Below are 16,574 nucleotides of genomic sequence, written 5' to 3' on the forward strand. Positions count from 1 at the left end.
GAAGTAAATTTTTGCATTTACAAAGGAAACTTCAGACTGTACACAGTGTTGTTGCCACTGTAGAATGATGATTGGTATTTAGTGATGCTGATGCAGCCAACGTCACCATTGTACTCACAATCATGGCTGTTTATGACCTATCTAATGATTTTGAGCTGAAAAATCAAGATAGCATTCATGCCAATGGAGGCTGTTTTTATCAAATACCTTTGATATAATGATGTGACAGTAATGTTTACACTTTACATATTACACAGACATCTTATCAGGACGGCCACTGTCAGGACACTTTTAGGGTTTTTGCCATTCAAAATTAAATCTTCGTACTTGCACTATAGCTGGTTTCCCTGGAAATCAGATGAAATGAGATGAGATAAACTTCATCACAGATTTCACACACTGAATTACTCTCAGAGGGAAATGACTTGTCCACCAAGCTCAGAGACTCTGAGAAATATCTTATCTGATCTGTCTAACATCTGGAATGACTAACATCACTCCTGTCCCACAATCAACATGAGATTCACTGTGAATCTCATAGTGAATATGTCCATTTCATGTGAATCATTCACATGAAATGAAAATGTTACTTCACTATAGCAAGGAGGATAAACCTTTGTAATGACCTGGCAGCAGAGGTTTTCAAATCCCTATGAGCCAGCAAGCTAATGTTAAGGTAGTAAACCTTACTGTCTTAACATTGCCTTAAGTTGTCAATTAATGAATATGAGAAGGAGGTCAGGTATTATCCCTTAATGAATGGACAGCCTCCAGCGAATCGTATTGTCTCAGGCCATGGTTAATGTTTTAATACCTCACCTTTCTTCTGACTCTTTCATAGCCTTTTCTAAACAGATTGTTATGAAGTACATTTTGTTCAGTCTTGCATCATTATGCAACTGAAAAGGTTTTTATCTTTACTGGCTATATCATGAGTAGGCTACAATTTGCTCTAGAGCAAGGAGTTTCCAGGAGACTTCCTCCGGTCATCTGCTCTTGAGCATGTGCTTTTGATGACTGACATATTCCAAACAGGTCAGGATATCCTCTTAAGCAGAAAAATGAACCGGTGTTGTCTGTTTATGTGACCTCTTAAGGGTGCTGACTGATCACATAATATGGACAGATCCGGTCTTTAGCCTTATTCACACAGAGCTAGCATAATGTTGGGACATCCAGAGCCCCTGTTACAGAAATCCAATTATTTCTATATTTATACTCTCATATAAAGCCAAAGAGCACCAACTGCTTGAGCAGTGAAGCTGTGAAAAATTACTATTTTTTTTTATCTCCTGTTCCACTAACACCAAAGTTGATATTAAAACAGATAGTATGTTTGATGCAGTATTTGAACTGGCCCACCCTCTGGACTCCCGCCACTCAGCGGATCTGAATCAATTACGATCCAGTGCTGTTCTGCATGTTAGCATTTATTCTTTAGATTCATTCGAATTCATTCGCTTTTTAACCGGCAAACTACCTACTGTATTTTTAAGATCATATTTAAAGGCCCTGATAACACTAATCCCATGCAACTGTACATTACAGTAATTTTGGGCAGAAAAATTGTCTGTGCAGTGTATATTTGCTTTGCCTCTCTCTTAATGAAAAATTGCCGCAGGTTGCAGACTGTAGCTCGACTGTCAAAGCAATTTGATGTGCAGAAAAATGTTTTGAAATGATATATCATTTTGTATTTGCTTAAGGCATTTGGTGTTTTGGATTTTTCCGAGGTGCCACTTGACAAATCAGCCACTAAGAACGTTAGAACATGTTTAATTTCTACACCATAATGGTCAAATCTGGGTGTGCCAGGTTCAATCTCAGGACAACAGGTAAAAACTAACAGGTACAAGATAACCATGGGACTCAAAAAGTCTGGAGGGAAAAATAAATTGTACAAAACACAAAGAATCTTGAAATGGATACATATTTTTCTTCACCTTTATTTATCCAGGGAAGATGAGCATACATGCCCTTATTTAGCAACATCCTGCTTCACATTTACACAGTTACACAACATTCATACAGATTCATACAGGCGGATACTCAATTCTGATTGGCCGGAGGATTCATTCATTTAAATTACACTGTAACCAAAGAGCTTCAACACAAACGTTTGATCACTATTCTGAATTAATGAGCTAGCAAGGTTTGACCGTTTCATTTAAGCCAAAACCTGGCATACAGTCCTTTACTTGGTCTTCACGCTGGCTTCCGAATAAGCAAGTTTTTAAGCACGGCTCACAAAAACAGCAGCTTCAGAAATGAGATCATTCAGCCCTGAAATTACAATGTAACCAGGAGTGACGACTCGTCCTCTGAGCCCAGTTCAAACTCCCCGTGCCTTGACGAGCTGCTCCTTTGACGAGGACGCCGTGTCCACTGACCCCTCCTCTTCGATCAGCACGTTTCTGATATTCCCATCGGCATCTACGACAACAGCCGTCCTCTTCAGCTCCTCGTAGCGCGTCTGTCGCTCGGCCACGGCCACGCAGGCGTCCAGCACCTCGTCGGACTCAAAGTCATAGTCCCGCTCCAGCTCGGGGGCGCGCAGTATCAGTTTTTGGGTCTCCTCCTCCTGCCGACTCTTCTCCTGGGCGGCCCACTGCTGCTGCTGCAACCTCCCTGCCCACGCCAAGTCCTCCTGCCACAGGGTTCGCTCCGAGGGGCACAGGTGGATCGCAACCTGGAAGGACCTCACCGCCTGCAGGCACGGCACACACACAGGATTCAAATGTTGATTCATTTATGACACACGATACATGAATTGATATAAAGAATGTAAAGCTATGAAAAAGTTTGTTATAGTTCCCAGGAAATCTCTACATTGAAATTTACCATATACTGACCTATGTTTCATCTGATTTTTATTGTTCTCCTGTGTGTGTTTTTTATTATTACAATACATGAGAACAACACAAAAGAGTCACAATTCTCTGGCAGGGCAAACCAAATGTTCCATGCTTCTCTTAGAAATCACTCAACCCTCTTATGAATGTTTAAATCACAGAGACAACTGTTGCTGTAGCTGTAATAGTTAAGAGGGTCATAAAAGAATCTGAGCACTCACTCAAACTGTAAGTGAGGAGAAGTTTATAACAGTATTCTCTTAACGGTTATAGCCCAAAGTTTGTGTATTCTCTGTAATTCTCACAGATGAATAGTATGACGCTGACACTGGTGCAGCTGAATGAGCTGCTGGGTCATGTCAACAAGCCTAACCTTATTCATGCCTCATTACAAGAGGATTTACCGTTTCATTAAGAAGACTTCAACGTCATTCAGCTGACTATGCATCTGTAGATCGAGTTTTACATTATTAGCTCACGGAATAGAAATACAATTTTCCTCCTCCGATCGGTAATGGGACCACATGTCAATCCTGAGCCATGACAATTTTCTGCCAGGGAAATTGTGAAATGAATCCTCCCTTAAGTGTTGCTCATAGTGACTGATGAGTTCATAAATCACCACTGATAGCGACCGAAAGGAGCTGCATGCTGTTAAAAATAGATGTCTGAAATCTCTCGAGCAAATTCCAAACTTTAGTGACTGAAAAATAAGTTCCTTGTAATGGGAGATGAATGTTCAAATGGTAAAGGAGCCGATCGATAAGTGATCACAAAGAGATATGTGAGCAGTTGACTTTACCTCCAAGGGTCAAGTCACAAAATAATCCAATTGGCCTTGGCTGGACTTTCAACACTAATTTTGATCAATACAGCCATGACATGACTGTTAGGCCTAGTCAATGAAATAACCATAATAGTGACGAAGGAGCCTCCAATGAAGACAAAACCTCGGGAAGCCTTGAAATAAACAAACCAACCACAAAGAACCTTGCAATTTCTCTAGATTGCAATTTCTCTAAAGACTCTAGATGCAGATGAGAGGATAAGTCCCTAATCTTTCTTTCACACTCTAATGGCATTGAGGAAAGCTTAGCTTCTCAGGAGTTGCACCTGTCCTCTGTGATGCAGTGAGCCACTCCTCATATGAAAAACCAGTCAAATGTCAGCCCAAGCCCTCTGGCCAGTCTGCAGCTGAAACCAGGCCAGGGAAGTGTCACGCATCAAACATGGAAGCATTTCATGAACAGTAAAAAGGAGCTGTGGTCATTTCCTTCCTCTTCTTCTACAATGGCTTTAACAGAGATAAGATTTTTACTACACTGCAAAAATGTCAATCTTAACAAGTCATTTAGTCTATTATCAAGTCTTAAGATGTGGTAAAATCAAGTGGAAAAAATCAGCCAATGGTGCAAGATAACATCACTTGTTTACAATTCAGTTTTCCATATTTTGAGATATTTCTTGTGAAAATATCTTGAAATAAAGTGAATCACACCACTGGTATCAGCGTCACAAAGTGTTTCTTCTTAAACATTTATGCAGTGTATCAACCATTAAAAGCCTCATTAAACGCAGCCAAAAATTTTAATGGTTGTTTCTATGTGAAAAACTGAGCCTTCCCATATGCTGTTTCTCTCTTTTATCACTTTCCATAAAACTCTTAATGGACACCTCACATCAAGCCAACATTCCTTTCAACTCGATGTGCGATGTGACCGGTTTTCCCAAACTGTAGCATAAATAAACAAAACCGAATGGGCACCAATTCATCCTTTTGAAAGCAATCCTTCAACAGACAAAAATGTCCCCTCAGGCTGATGCCTGCTTCTCTAAGAACATTGTGTGTAAAAATAATGAACAGATTTATTAATAATGATCGAGCCCTCATGCTGCAATGCTGTCAATGGCAGTTTCAAGTATTCTCACAACATTTAACAAGTGAGAAAAAACAAAAGAAATAAGTGACAAACAATAAAATAACAAGCTATGTGTCTGCTATATATTATTTAGGTACTTTCCACATCTCCCTAGAGTGAGGGAGCGAAGGGGAAATTAAAGAAGGGAGGGAAAAGAATACACACACTTATAAAAGAGAAAATGGGGAATCACTGCACTCACATTTGCACAAACAGGCTCTACTCAAACATGTTGATGCACACAGAGTACTGAGACTCGACTGAACAAGCCTTGCTAAAAATAGATGTGCATTTTTTTTCTTCCTTCCCCAATGCCTTCATTATATATGGAGGTGTGTCTATATTTGGCTTAGCTTTAGCTCAAGTAACTTTCAACACTTCCCATTGTTGTTTTGGGTAGGACAGCTCTCTAGCTCCGGGACATCTACACACAGTGCCATTAGCCATCGGGTTTCTGAGTTCAACCCTTTCTGCTCTGCTCTAAATGGGTGAGCAGTGTAGCTATGATCAGCAGGTTTCATACACGCACACGTCCTGGCCTGTTCTGGGGCACTTTAAGCAATCCGCCTTGCCCCGGGCCCCTGGGCGTGCTTTGAAAGAGGCACTTCATCTCAGAGGCAGGGAATCGGCAAAAAAGTCATAGATGAATAAGTTTCCATAGAAATGATTGACGCATCTTAATGGGTTTCAGGACAAAAAAACAATAACACCTTGCCACCTTACTGGTTTATAATCCACCACGGAAACAGGCAGAGTTCATTACAACTGCAAACACCTGAAAGAAGATGTGAACATCATGAGCGACTCGCTGTGCGACATGCCATCAACAGTCACGTAACATTACTGAGTCTCTGTTGGGACAGTCTGTTCAGGCGGTAGCAACCAAACTCACCAGGTCCACCTCTCCCAGGTTTAGCTGGGCACGGCCCAGAGTCTGCCAGCCCTCCCACCAGAGGGGGCGGAGCTTCACTGCCATCTCTGCTGCCTTCACAGCCGGGAACACTTCCTGGAGGGTGGTCAGCACCTGTAGGTCCGACACAGCACAAGGGGTAAAGGCTCTTTGTGTGTGCGTGTGTGTGTGTGTGTGTGTGTGTGTGACTGTATGTGCTCATGGTGAGTATGGAGTTACTTTCAAAAAGGACAAAAAAATGGGATTCCCAACATCAACCTTTTATGTGCACAATAAAGTATCACTATATCATATTTTGTAAGGACATTGAGATGCAGCTTCTGTAGCTGACCCTGACCTCTGACCTCCCTGGAAGGACACAAGCAAGAAGACATATTTTTCCTTACAGGAACAACAGAGTATCACAAGAAGACTTCTCCAGGTCAACTGCAGAAAATAATGATGGATAGCCTCACCAAGAAAACCCTCTCCAATCATTTCCCGCATCGTGCACATAACATATAATGTACTGTAAACCCCTTACACAAATCAAATTGGAAGATAGATCTCATAAAAAATAAGACGGCAAGATAAGATGACACTTTATCGATCCTTATGGGGAAATTAGGTCATTGTAAGGCCATAAAGGTTGTGAAGGGTCAAAATGGTAAATTCCTGGAACATTTTCTGAAAAAATTGGTGAATGTATTTGTACATGACAAATATATGATATTTCAGTTAACTAGCAAATAGCAGCCTAAAGCAAAGTATGTTTGAATAGTTTCTAACTTAACACCTTCTACGAGCTAGTTTTAGGTTGTAGCTTGATTTAGCATGCTGAGGAGTGTTAATTCACGTATTTTCATTCATTTTTATTGTAAAACGTTTTTTTTTTAAAAAGGACTAGTTTAATCAAAGTGCTTAGATAACTATTCATCTCTCTGTACACGGCGTGCATTAGTGCTTTTTACTAGCTTTTTGTTGTTCAATGAAAGAATCCCATGTAAAGAGTCAATTCTTTTAAAGTTCAACTCATAACTACATTGTGATTTTTAATTTCTATTAGAAGGGTTTGCATTTATGTCTGCTTATGATAAGGCAAAAGGTTCATGTTTCTGTCTGCATTTGACATGGTAAATACAGCCTGTGCAAATAACACCCACAATTTCCCTTTTATTCCCGTTAATTCCCAGGAATTTGTTTCTTCACATTTCCCTGACACATGTACACTTATCACCAGAGAGACCACCAAATACAAAAAGACCCTAGACTGTTCCGTGTCAGTGTCAAGGACACTTCAACAAGCAGCATCCTGGTAGAAGCTTTATCATGGCCTTGACAAGTACAGAGTATCTGTTTGTTTCAAATTGAAAGGATATTCAAAGACAAATGTCCCATATCACAACAGAAACGGGATAAGAAATGTATTATGAAACAGCTGGAGATCAATTTCTGAGAAAATGATGCCATGATACTTAAAAGTTGAACACGTAACTTTTCTTAGGGTAAATCTACAGCATCTCCAATGATCTCCTTGAGCTTGACATCATTCATATGGCTAGTAAGAGGTGATGAAAGCTTTGCAAATGGAGCTAATTTCTTCCAGAGCAGAGTGCAGTCTACACCCACTAACAGACAGACAGACAGGCAGGCAGGGGGCTGGGCGCATCACGCACAAGCTGATTGAGTTAAATAGGAAGAAAGTGATGACAGGAAGTAAACAGCCAATGTCAGCCTCGCCGTCCTCGTCATCTGGCCCAGTGATGGGAATCTGATGAGACCCGCCCCACTCCAGCCTAATGTATGTGAGTAGCATCCAACACTAGAGATCTGACTGACGACAGACAACAGGTGAGGCAGGCTATTCATGTGTAATGAAACACATTAGAACATAATCTAATAAGTAAAGAGGAAATGTAGTTTTGAACAGCCTACAAACAGAAGTCTGTGTTTCTGTCATTCTTCTAACTGAGTCAAGACATTGGGCAGTTGCAAAAATGAAGCGGCAGTGTTGATTTTCCAGGCCTGGTCCTATAATGATTTCCTTCTCCAATATCCTATAATGGATAATATCAGGCAGAAAAATGTCACGTGCGTGTTACGGCTATAAGGAGAGACTTAATTGTGCAACAGATAGTGAATGAATGAGAGACAATGTGGATCAGAGGGCTATCTAGCTGCCTCTCAATCTCCTACTTTTCCCAGCTGAAAATGGGATTATCCATGTTCTCAATGACGCCTGTGTTAGAGAAAACGGTAGAGGAGAGAATAGAAGGCAAGAAAGAGACAAGACAGACAGATATGGTAATACAAAGAGGAAGTGAAAGGAACAGACTAAGAGAAAGAGACAGACAGAGGGAAAGGAAGCAGAACAAATCCAAAGCTCCTAACTTGATGGGAACATGCCGAAGAGTTTCAGTGGAGTCAGCACCGCGCTACCTCACTTAAACACATACCGATGTGGCAGCTGGTAGAGGGTCTTGGTGACCATGATGGCCGACACAAAATCTCACACACACACACACACACACACACACACACACACACAGCACCCAAGGAGCAGGGATGGGTAGAGGTGCATAAATACACAGTATGGCCACAAAAAAAATGCTAATGTTCATTAACTTTCCCCGTCAGAAGACAGGAATGCAATGTCTATTCTTCACTTAGTTTCAGTGAAGAGTTTATCTTGAAATCTCCATCTGTAAACATTCTGCTCTCAAAACAAGTCGCCACAAGTGACTGATCTATGCTGGCGATGCTTTCCAGGGCACATCCTGAATACGCAAAACCCCTGACACATATATTCCCAGACCCAGACGCAAAACTATACACCCAAACTCTGACGGCAGCTTTTCGATTCTATCTGTAGGCATTTTTTTGACACACTGTACCAGGAAAAAGGAGAAACATGAGACACTATGTTCCAGTCATATGGTTAGAGGCAATTTTAACCATATTACGCCAGAACTGGGAGCTAAAGGAAGAGAAGAGGAGGAGTAGAGAGGATAAATAGTACAGTATTGTTCTGTAATGTACCTGAGACTTCATCTCGTACAGTAGCGGGTCGTCCGGAGTCAGCTGAATGGCCTCGTCCCACTTCTTGACGGCCTCCCAGTGCCTACAGAAAACACACACACACACACACACACATACACATACAGTACATAAACTGCGGTCCAGATGATAGATGAAGAATATGCTGGCAGCATTAACAAATCTGATTGTTGAGTTTTTTTTGTTTATGTGATCATGGGGCTCGTCTGCTTGCAACAGGTGTATTGTTCAGAGGGGGAGCTACAGGTGATAATAAATAACCGAGCATTGGGATGATTTAGTGTTTATTATCTGTTGTCGCTAAACCACTGACCCCAAAACTGACATACTGATTAAAACAAGGCCTAGCTTTGACCTTGAATCAGGCCCAATTTTGTTGACACTGCATGGATAATAAAGAGCATAACTTGGATGGTGACATTCTACATTAGCACCAATGAATAGCCTCCTCACTTACCATAACCATTTTATTAGTCTTATTGTTGCATGCAAACACTGTGAAGTATGAACAACTCATAAAAAGAATTGCATCAAATCATGAAATCAAGCACTCCCTGTCTCATGGTCTCTGTCTTGAGATCAATATATGTGTTCAGTGGATATTATATAGCCCAACCATGGTAATGTGTATTTGCTTGTTATAGAGGGGTCACTGCTGCTGCATTCTTTTCCATTGAGAAAAAGAGTGCTAATACAAGGCAATCAAAATCTAGACTGGTCTTTGTTCTATTGGCTGATCTTTGGGTGAGAAAAGGGAGAATTGGCTCCCAACACAATTCGCTCCATGGGCTTCCTGAGGCTATAAAGCTGCAAGTGTGCTCTACAATCCTCTCCAGCTCTCTGTCAGAGTGGCCGCACATGTGCACACAGCAAGTGAGGGCTACAGTATGAGTTCATCCAAACACAAGCAGGTCCACTTAGATGAATACACAGGTTGGGCAATCAAACCCATTTAGTCATTTGGTCTGTGACTTGCCTGAGAGCTGTAGCGACGCACTGAGATTGGCTACCAACTCCCGTTGAGTCAAGCACAGAGGTAAATAAACAGGATTTTGCATATATTTGGGCAGGAGTCACATGTGAATCACGCTGCAACCTCACTTGAAACACTTGTCACCAGTGAAGGCCGCTGACCTATCATGCAAACCTTTGTTTTGGATGGTTGAATATTCTTTGGGTTTGTGCCCAACAGACATATATGGTTTTTTTTAAACACACTGCGAGCACACAGTTATGCTCTGTTTCACTCTAACAACCATCTCCTCCTCAAGTCAATATTGACTGAAGACTCATTTCAACTAACTGATCTAGTCAGAGAGCTTGGAAAGATTATCTGATGAATCTTGTCAATGTGCAATCAATGTGCTTGTCATGTGTACATCCTAGTTTTATGGAGACGGATATCCTGAAGAACTGTAGAGCAATTAAAGCCAGGGGATGAGATCATTAACCAATAACACCAACACTGATTAGTTGTAAAACTATGCTCTGATTAAAAATAGACCCAGGATCAAGCTAGAGCAAACTGTACACCGTCCTTCTTGGACAAACAGACAAGTGAGGAAATGGAACTGGGGTAGTGTGGAAATCTTAACAACGACAGGCGAGGCAAAAGGCACTTTTTTAAAGCATGTCAGGAAATTAAGCAATGTACCGCTTGAAGCCTACGAGCTAAAAAAAGGGACTCTCCCCCTTGACATCACAAATCTACTGATCAGTAAGAGAAGGGACAGACAGCGAGACAGACAGGCTGACAGGTTCACAGGCACACAGAAAGAAAGAAAGAAAGAAAGAAAGACAGAAAGAAAGAAAGAAAGAAAGAAAGAAAGAAAGAAAGAAAGACAGAAAGAAGAAAGAAAGAAAGAGTTCTAAAAATAGGAGGCTGCAATCACTTGTATGTCATACAGGCAACGGAAAAAAACAAAAAAAAAAAGGAAATGAAGATATGTGCATTGTGGTCTAGTGTTGAAAGGTGTCCATATTGTGGTAATACCATTTGACAGTGTTATGCATAAGAAGTCAACATCCCCAATACATAGTTATGGTAACAACACTAAACCAGAGTAGAGTGATAAGCTAAATCTAAAACCTAAACAAACATTTTGACCTTTAGAAGATATTGGATATTACAAATATTATCCAAATCTATGTGAACTTTAACGGCTGATGTTGAGCTATATATGAATTAGATTCAAGAGTCAACTCTCATTCAATGGTGAGCACTAAGTAGGGCACACTAATATATAGGCTACCTACATCTGCAATCTATGCAAACCTATAAATTAAGCATTCCGTTTTTTTTGCTGTGGAAATGTTCTCTTCAATGACAGGGGGTCATTCCTCCCAGTTAACATTCCTCTCTGCATGACAGTGATAGATAGTTTCATGGTTTAAAGGCGAGAAGAAGAAATACAGTAGCTGTGCCAAAAAGATTTGTGTATCTGTAAATAGTGCTTATAAAATTGTCCCATACATGGGGCACAATTTTAGACAGGGTGGGAAATGAACACCAGCCAAATGTTACCAAAATGTTGACTGTAGCTGGTGAGACCACGGGCCTATGGAAAAATAGTGCACAAAAATAAAACTGTGACTCCTAATCCTAATAATTGTACATAAGATAATGTCCACTGACATGAGGACAGAAATGCAATAAAACAGGCGAAACATTACGGGAAATCGTAGTCTACCCTCATAGGCCACCTACCCAAGCGATGTGACTCAAGGGGGGAATCGGTTCACAAAACAGGTAATGGAGGAGATCTTCAATTACATCAGGAGCATCTAAACCTTGGTAATGATAGACTGACATCAGAGGTCAATGTAGTTAGAGCAGAAAAAGCCCTGGCTGACATCCTCGTCCAGACACCATCTCAAACCCCCGACCAGCCATTACGGACCAGCAAGACATCATTTCCGCAGCAGAATCCACTTTCTACTCGCAAACACAATTACAGGCAGTTACTGAGGGCAACAACATTACATCTACTGGACTAGGGTTTTCACAAAGTGATTGTGATTTGGCTAAAAAGGTCAATTATCATGGAAGAAATATCAAATAACAGTTCCTGAATGAGGCCTATTTCATTTTCCCAGTGTCTATAGAAAACAAAAGTCATATACAGGCAACTGGATGGTTTGTTCTGCCAATGTCTCACCATGTGAGACTCAACAGGTTGCTGCGAGTCTTTTTTTATTTTTAAATGCAGCTACATAGGCTACCACTTAAAATCATTTTATTTTTATCATCATTCATTCATAATGTTGGCTCTGCAGATCACGGATGGGCCAGAATAGTCAACAACCGACTATTGACTCGGCTTATTGATTTTTTATTTTCCTTTCTTGACATGGACCTATAATTTATTTTGATTACCAAAGTATGTCATGTCAAGTACATTTCACACTTTGTTACTCGTGTTTTAATGTCTACTAATTTGATACAAGCCAATAAGGCATCAATCTATAATCCAAACATGCGCACAGTGGCAGGCAGCGCTGCATGCTATAGCCTATTTTTTTTTGTGATGACACCAAAGTTGCCTCATTCCATCAATTTAATAAAGGTTGTGGAAAGCTATTTTAAATATTCCGTATTAAATCATTCATGCATCATTCATGTAGAATTTGTCATCATGCAGAAATTGCAAACCAGGCCATGGCTGCAACAGAAGAGAGAGACTAGAAAGATCTTTTATATTTCCCTTTGTCCTTTTTCTCAATTAATTTAAGAAGAAATTGATAAGCATTCTGCCTCAAAAAACGCACATTTCATGCTTTTTCATTATTAAAAAAGCCTAGAGATTTATTCTTAAGCCTATCCACAGTTCAGCCTAATTTAAATATAGGCCTTTCTTCACACCGACTAGTCAACTAATCATTCGGACAACCGACCAACTAGTCGACCTAGAAAAAATTGACTTTTGCACATCCCTCCTGCATATGAGTATACTTCAGTAGGTCCTAAAGACTACACTGTCTAGCCTAGATAGGATGAAGAGATGTGCAGGTTGCTATAGCCATATCCTTTTTAGCATCTTCTGCCTGAAAGGCTTACAGTATACTGTAACTTCATTATGTTCTTGCATGATGTTTTCAAAATGTCTTTCCTTAATGTTAAATAAAGGTTGACTGGACTGAAGGCCAGCCCCTCTCAGGGTCACAAGACATAATTGTTTTTATGCCATTGACACTCACAGCCCATCTAATCTTGAGGTATAAAGCTCTTCAGCTTTTGAAACGCACCTGTACCAAAGGGCACAGGAATATGGAGTCAAACGTCTCCCCTTGCAGTTTCATGCAAAAGCAGTACAACACTCAGTTAAATACAAAGGGGGAAACTCAAGCTCAGATGGCTTTCAGTTGTTAATGTCTTTAAAATATCAGTTCAAATAATTCTGGATTTCTTGAACGTTTCTCTCCATAACCCAGTCAGTGCAGCGTTACAGACAGAGCTGTGTGTTCTGTACAATGACGCCCTCCTCTGGAGGATTTCTGATGGTACATGTGCCTGTTTATAGCCAAAGCCAAGCTCCTTTTACTCCATTCTAACAGTCTGTCACATAATTAACAAAAGCACGGGTATAAAAGTGATTAAGAGCCGGAAGAAGGAAGGAAGGAGAAAAAACGGTAAGGAGGATAACTAAATTTCCTTGTCTTTTTGGCTGTCTTTACCAAATCCTTTCTCAGGAGACGAACAGCAGAGGCTTCACTGTAGAACAGAATCATTCACAGGCTCCGGCAAACAGTAAATGTCTCTGGACAATGTGTCTGGGCAACAGGCAAAGGTGAAAGTAAGCCCTTTCTGTCCGGTGCAGCAGACCACCAAAACAACTGATACCAGCTTGCGGTACATAGAATAGCTAGGATTCAAGTTATAATGCTGACTGCTGTAAACCTGGCACTGATTGTAACAGAAAAGTCTTGAAAAGTGAATAACAGCTTAGGCATGGTAAACGTTTATTCACTAAAGGTAAAAACAATAGCTGAACCAATATTCAGCATCTCAGGATATCAGTTCAACTTGAATATTACAGCAAATATGTATCCATTATCAACAAAAACCCTATAAACACACACACGTTTTACATACAGAGTCAATACTGCCATACAGAATTACAGTATACCTCTGCTTACAGGCATTTAAAAACTAATTTCAAAGAGAGAGCAGTGACTGAGATTTGTATGTCTGTGTGTGTGTGTTATCTGTGTGCTGTGAGAATTAGGATTACAGCGCTAAAGCTGTCACGGCCTTGTGCACGCCGAGCACGGAAAACAGCCGACTTAAATGTCTTCCCTTACCTGCCTTGCTCGGCCAGTGCTGCCCCCTCTTCCTTCAGCCTCTTGCTCTTGGCCGCACAGTCTTCCAGCAGGACCTCCCGGCGCCGCTTGACCGCATGCACCCAGTCCACCTCATCTTCCTTACATGCTACAGCGTCAGCCTTGTCTGCCTCAGCCTCAAACTGCTGCACCGTTGACTTTGAAACCTTCTCACCGACTTTCCTCTTCCAACCAAATGAAGCCATCCTGTAGGGAGCAGAGGGGGGGGGGGGGGGGGGGGGGAGAGAGAGAGAGAGAGAGAGAGAGAGAGAGAGAGAGAGAGAGAGAGAGAGAGAGAGTGAGAGAGAGAGAGAGAGAGAGAGATCACTGACTGTACTCACAACAACTCTGGACAATCAGTGGTAAGAGACTTTTAATGTCAAATATCAGAAAAGGGACACATATAGACCCCTAAATGAGCATTTATTTTATTTGTTGCTTAGCATGCTATCCAACTACATTCTATTCGACACCCAGATATAGCCTATGCCAGTGGTTCTCAACATGAGGTCTGGGGACCACCAGGGGTACTTGAGGGGGTTCCAGGGGGTCCCCAGCAAATTGATGAATTGTTAAACTTCACCATTATTTCATTTACAAGAAGTTAACACAATTAGAGAATGTAGAAGAATGACTATTTTGATCACAGTCTTCACTGTTATCTATCTAGCTACAATACAGATAGTGATGGAATTCTGGACAAAATCATTTTGAACAATAAAAGTATTCTCAGATTTGGGTCCGAGAGACAAGATCTCATCAAATGGGGGCCTGTGGCCCTAATGTAGACTAAATTAGGGGTTCTTGATATAAAAAAGGTTGAGAATCACTGGCCTATGCAACTAACGTTATGTATCAACCTGGCCTGCTAGCTTTACAGCAAGGTACATTTTGATTATGGCTGCTTTATGTGTACCTGTCAAGTACACGAAATAACCTAAAAACTATAACGTAACATTAACCCCTTCCTGACTAACTTCTCGACATCTCAGCCTCAATCGGTACAGCACGAAAATGCACTTGATAATGATGCTGCCTTTCATGACAATATAAAGATGCGCTGTTAATTTAAAGCAAAGGGATCATCGACTGCATGGAAAGAAATCCACGCTGAGCTGTAATCAACACTGGGCAATCAGTGATGAGACTTTTATTGTCAATTATCAGAAAACTGCATGCAACTATCCAACTGCATGCTATCAGACACCCAGATAGATTCACCAGTCTGTAATTCTAGCTTTACGGCACGTAACAGTTTGATTATGCCTTCCTTATATGCGTAAGTTACCCCTGTCAGCACGAAATAACGTAACAACTAGTTATAACGTCTCTGCTAACGTTAGCTAACCCAGGATGCTAGCCTTTACGTAACGTTAAGCTCCTTGACACCTCAGACACAATCGGTAACGAAAAACATTGCACTTGATAATGACACAGCTACTTTTAATGGCGATGAAGAGGCGTTAATTTAAAGTAGTAAAACACGGTCAGACAGGCAGGTATACGCACAGTCTTCTGCAGCTGTCCGTGTTGTAGCAAAACAGACGCCAGTAGCCATTTGGTGACCTTTCACCTTTCTGACCCGGAAGCCGTGGAAATGTTGACATCGTCTCTTAAAGAAACACGCTTTTGAACTATTAAAAGTACTTGTATGAATCTCCACCCCTGGCTTTTCTTTCTTTCTTGTTCTTATCTTTTTGTGTGATGAGCATACTGTATGCTATTTGAAACCGAAAATTCACGCGTTTTTAAACAAATCAATCAATCAAACAAAAAACGAATAGACAAGTAAACGGATAGATATTATAGTCACCTTAAACTCTTCCTCAGTTAAATGACCCTATCTTTTTTGATGTGGCACAATGCGATCTCAATCAGAAGTTCTTATGGCAGCGTAGCACACTAAAGGTTTTTATCATTTGCTGCTGTTTTTACATTCAGCTCACATTTCATAATATTATTACATATATATGTTAACAATCACAATCGTTTTCCACATAATAAAAACAAAGCACAGGGGGGTCTATAGATATCCTATATATTAAATAAACTGACAAAAAAAGAAGAATCAAATGAAACAAAATTTAGATAAAATACCAAATAACAGTGTAATTTCTTAATCGATTTAGCAATATTTTTGTAAACACTGAACTGGGACCGTTCATACTCACTTAAATCCACTGGATGTCGCCACAGCTGGAGTCGACCAGGCTCCTCCTGCTCTACATCAAGTCTCAGTTCAATTTCCAGTAACATGTCAGCTCACAGGCTGTTACTGTTTGAATCCTAAATTAACACAAGTTTAACCTAAATTGTTCAATTCTTTCTATCACTTTGACGTTGCAGACAAAACTGACCTATAAATATCCGATCTAAGTTATTGCAAAACTAAATAATCAATACCTTAGGCTATATCTCCTTGCATTATAGTTTCAGATACTAAGAACTTCTAAATTCTTGAGTAATTTCGGTGTATAATTTCAAAGTATCCAATCCTGTCTAAGTTTCTTTACAAGTAAACAGAAGTAATGACCAGTG

The 16,574-nt window shown here is 40.6% G+C and overlaps 1 protein-coding gene across 1 annotated transcript; it reads right to left on the bottom strand.

Annotated features, from left to right (window-relative positions):
- Nucleotides 1-1,928: 1,928 nt before the first annotated feature.
- ttc33 (tetratricopeptide repeat domain 33) lies at nucleotides 1,929-15,608 on the bottom strand. Its single transcript, XM_071911985.2, has 5 exons — nucleotides 15,546-15,608; nucleotides 14,019-14,243; nucleotides 8,700-8,781; nucleotides 5,664-5,795; nucleotides 1,929-2,707 (listed from the first exon to the last, which is right to left on the bottom strand). The coding sequence occupies exons 2-5, from the start codon at nucleotides 14,240-14,242 to the stop codon at nucleotides 2,333-2,335; spliced, it is 813 nt and encodes a 270-aa protein (XP_071768086.1). The 5' UTR covers nucleotide 14,243; nucleotides 15,546-15,608; the 3' UTR covers nucleotides 1,929-2,332.
- Nucleotides 15,609-16,574: the final 966 nt, after the last annotated feature.

Source organism: Centroberyx gerrardi, chromosome 2 (genome assembly GCF_048128805.1).
Source record: "Centroberyx gerrardi isolate f3 chromosome 2, fCenGer3.hap1.cur.20231027, whole genome shotgun sequence".
In the NCBI taxonomy this organism is placed as follows: domain Eukaryota; kingdom Metazoa; phylum Chordata; class Actinopteri; order Beryciformes; family Berycidae; genus Centroberyx; species Centroberyx gerrardi.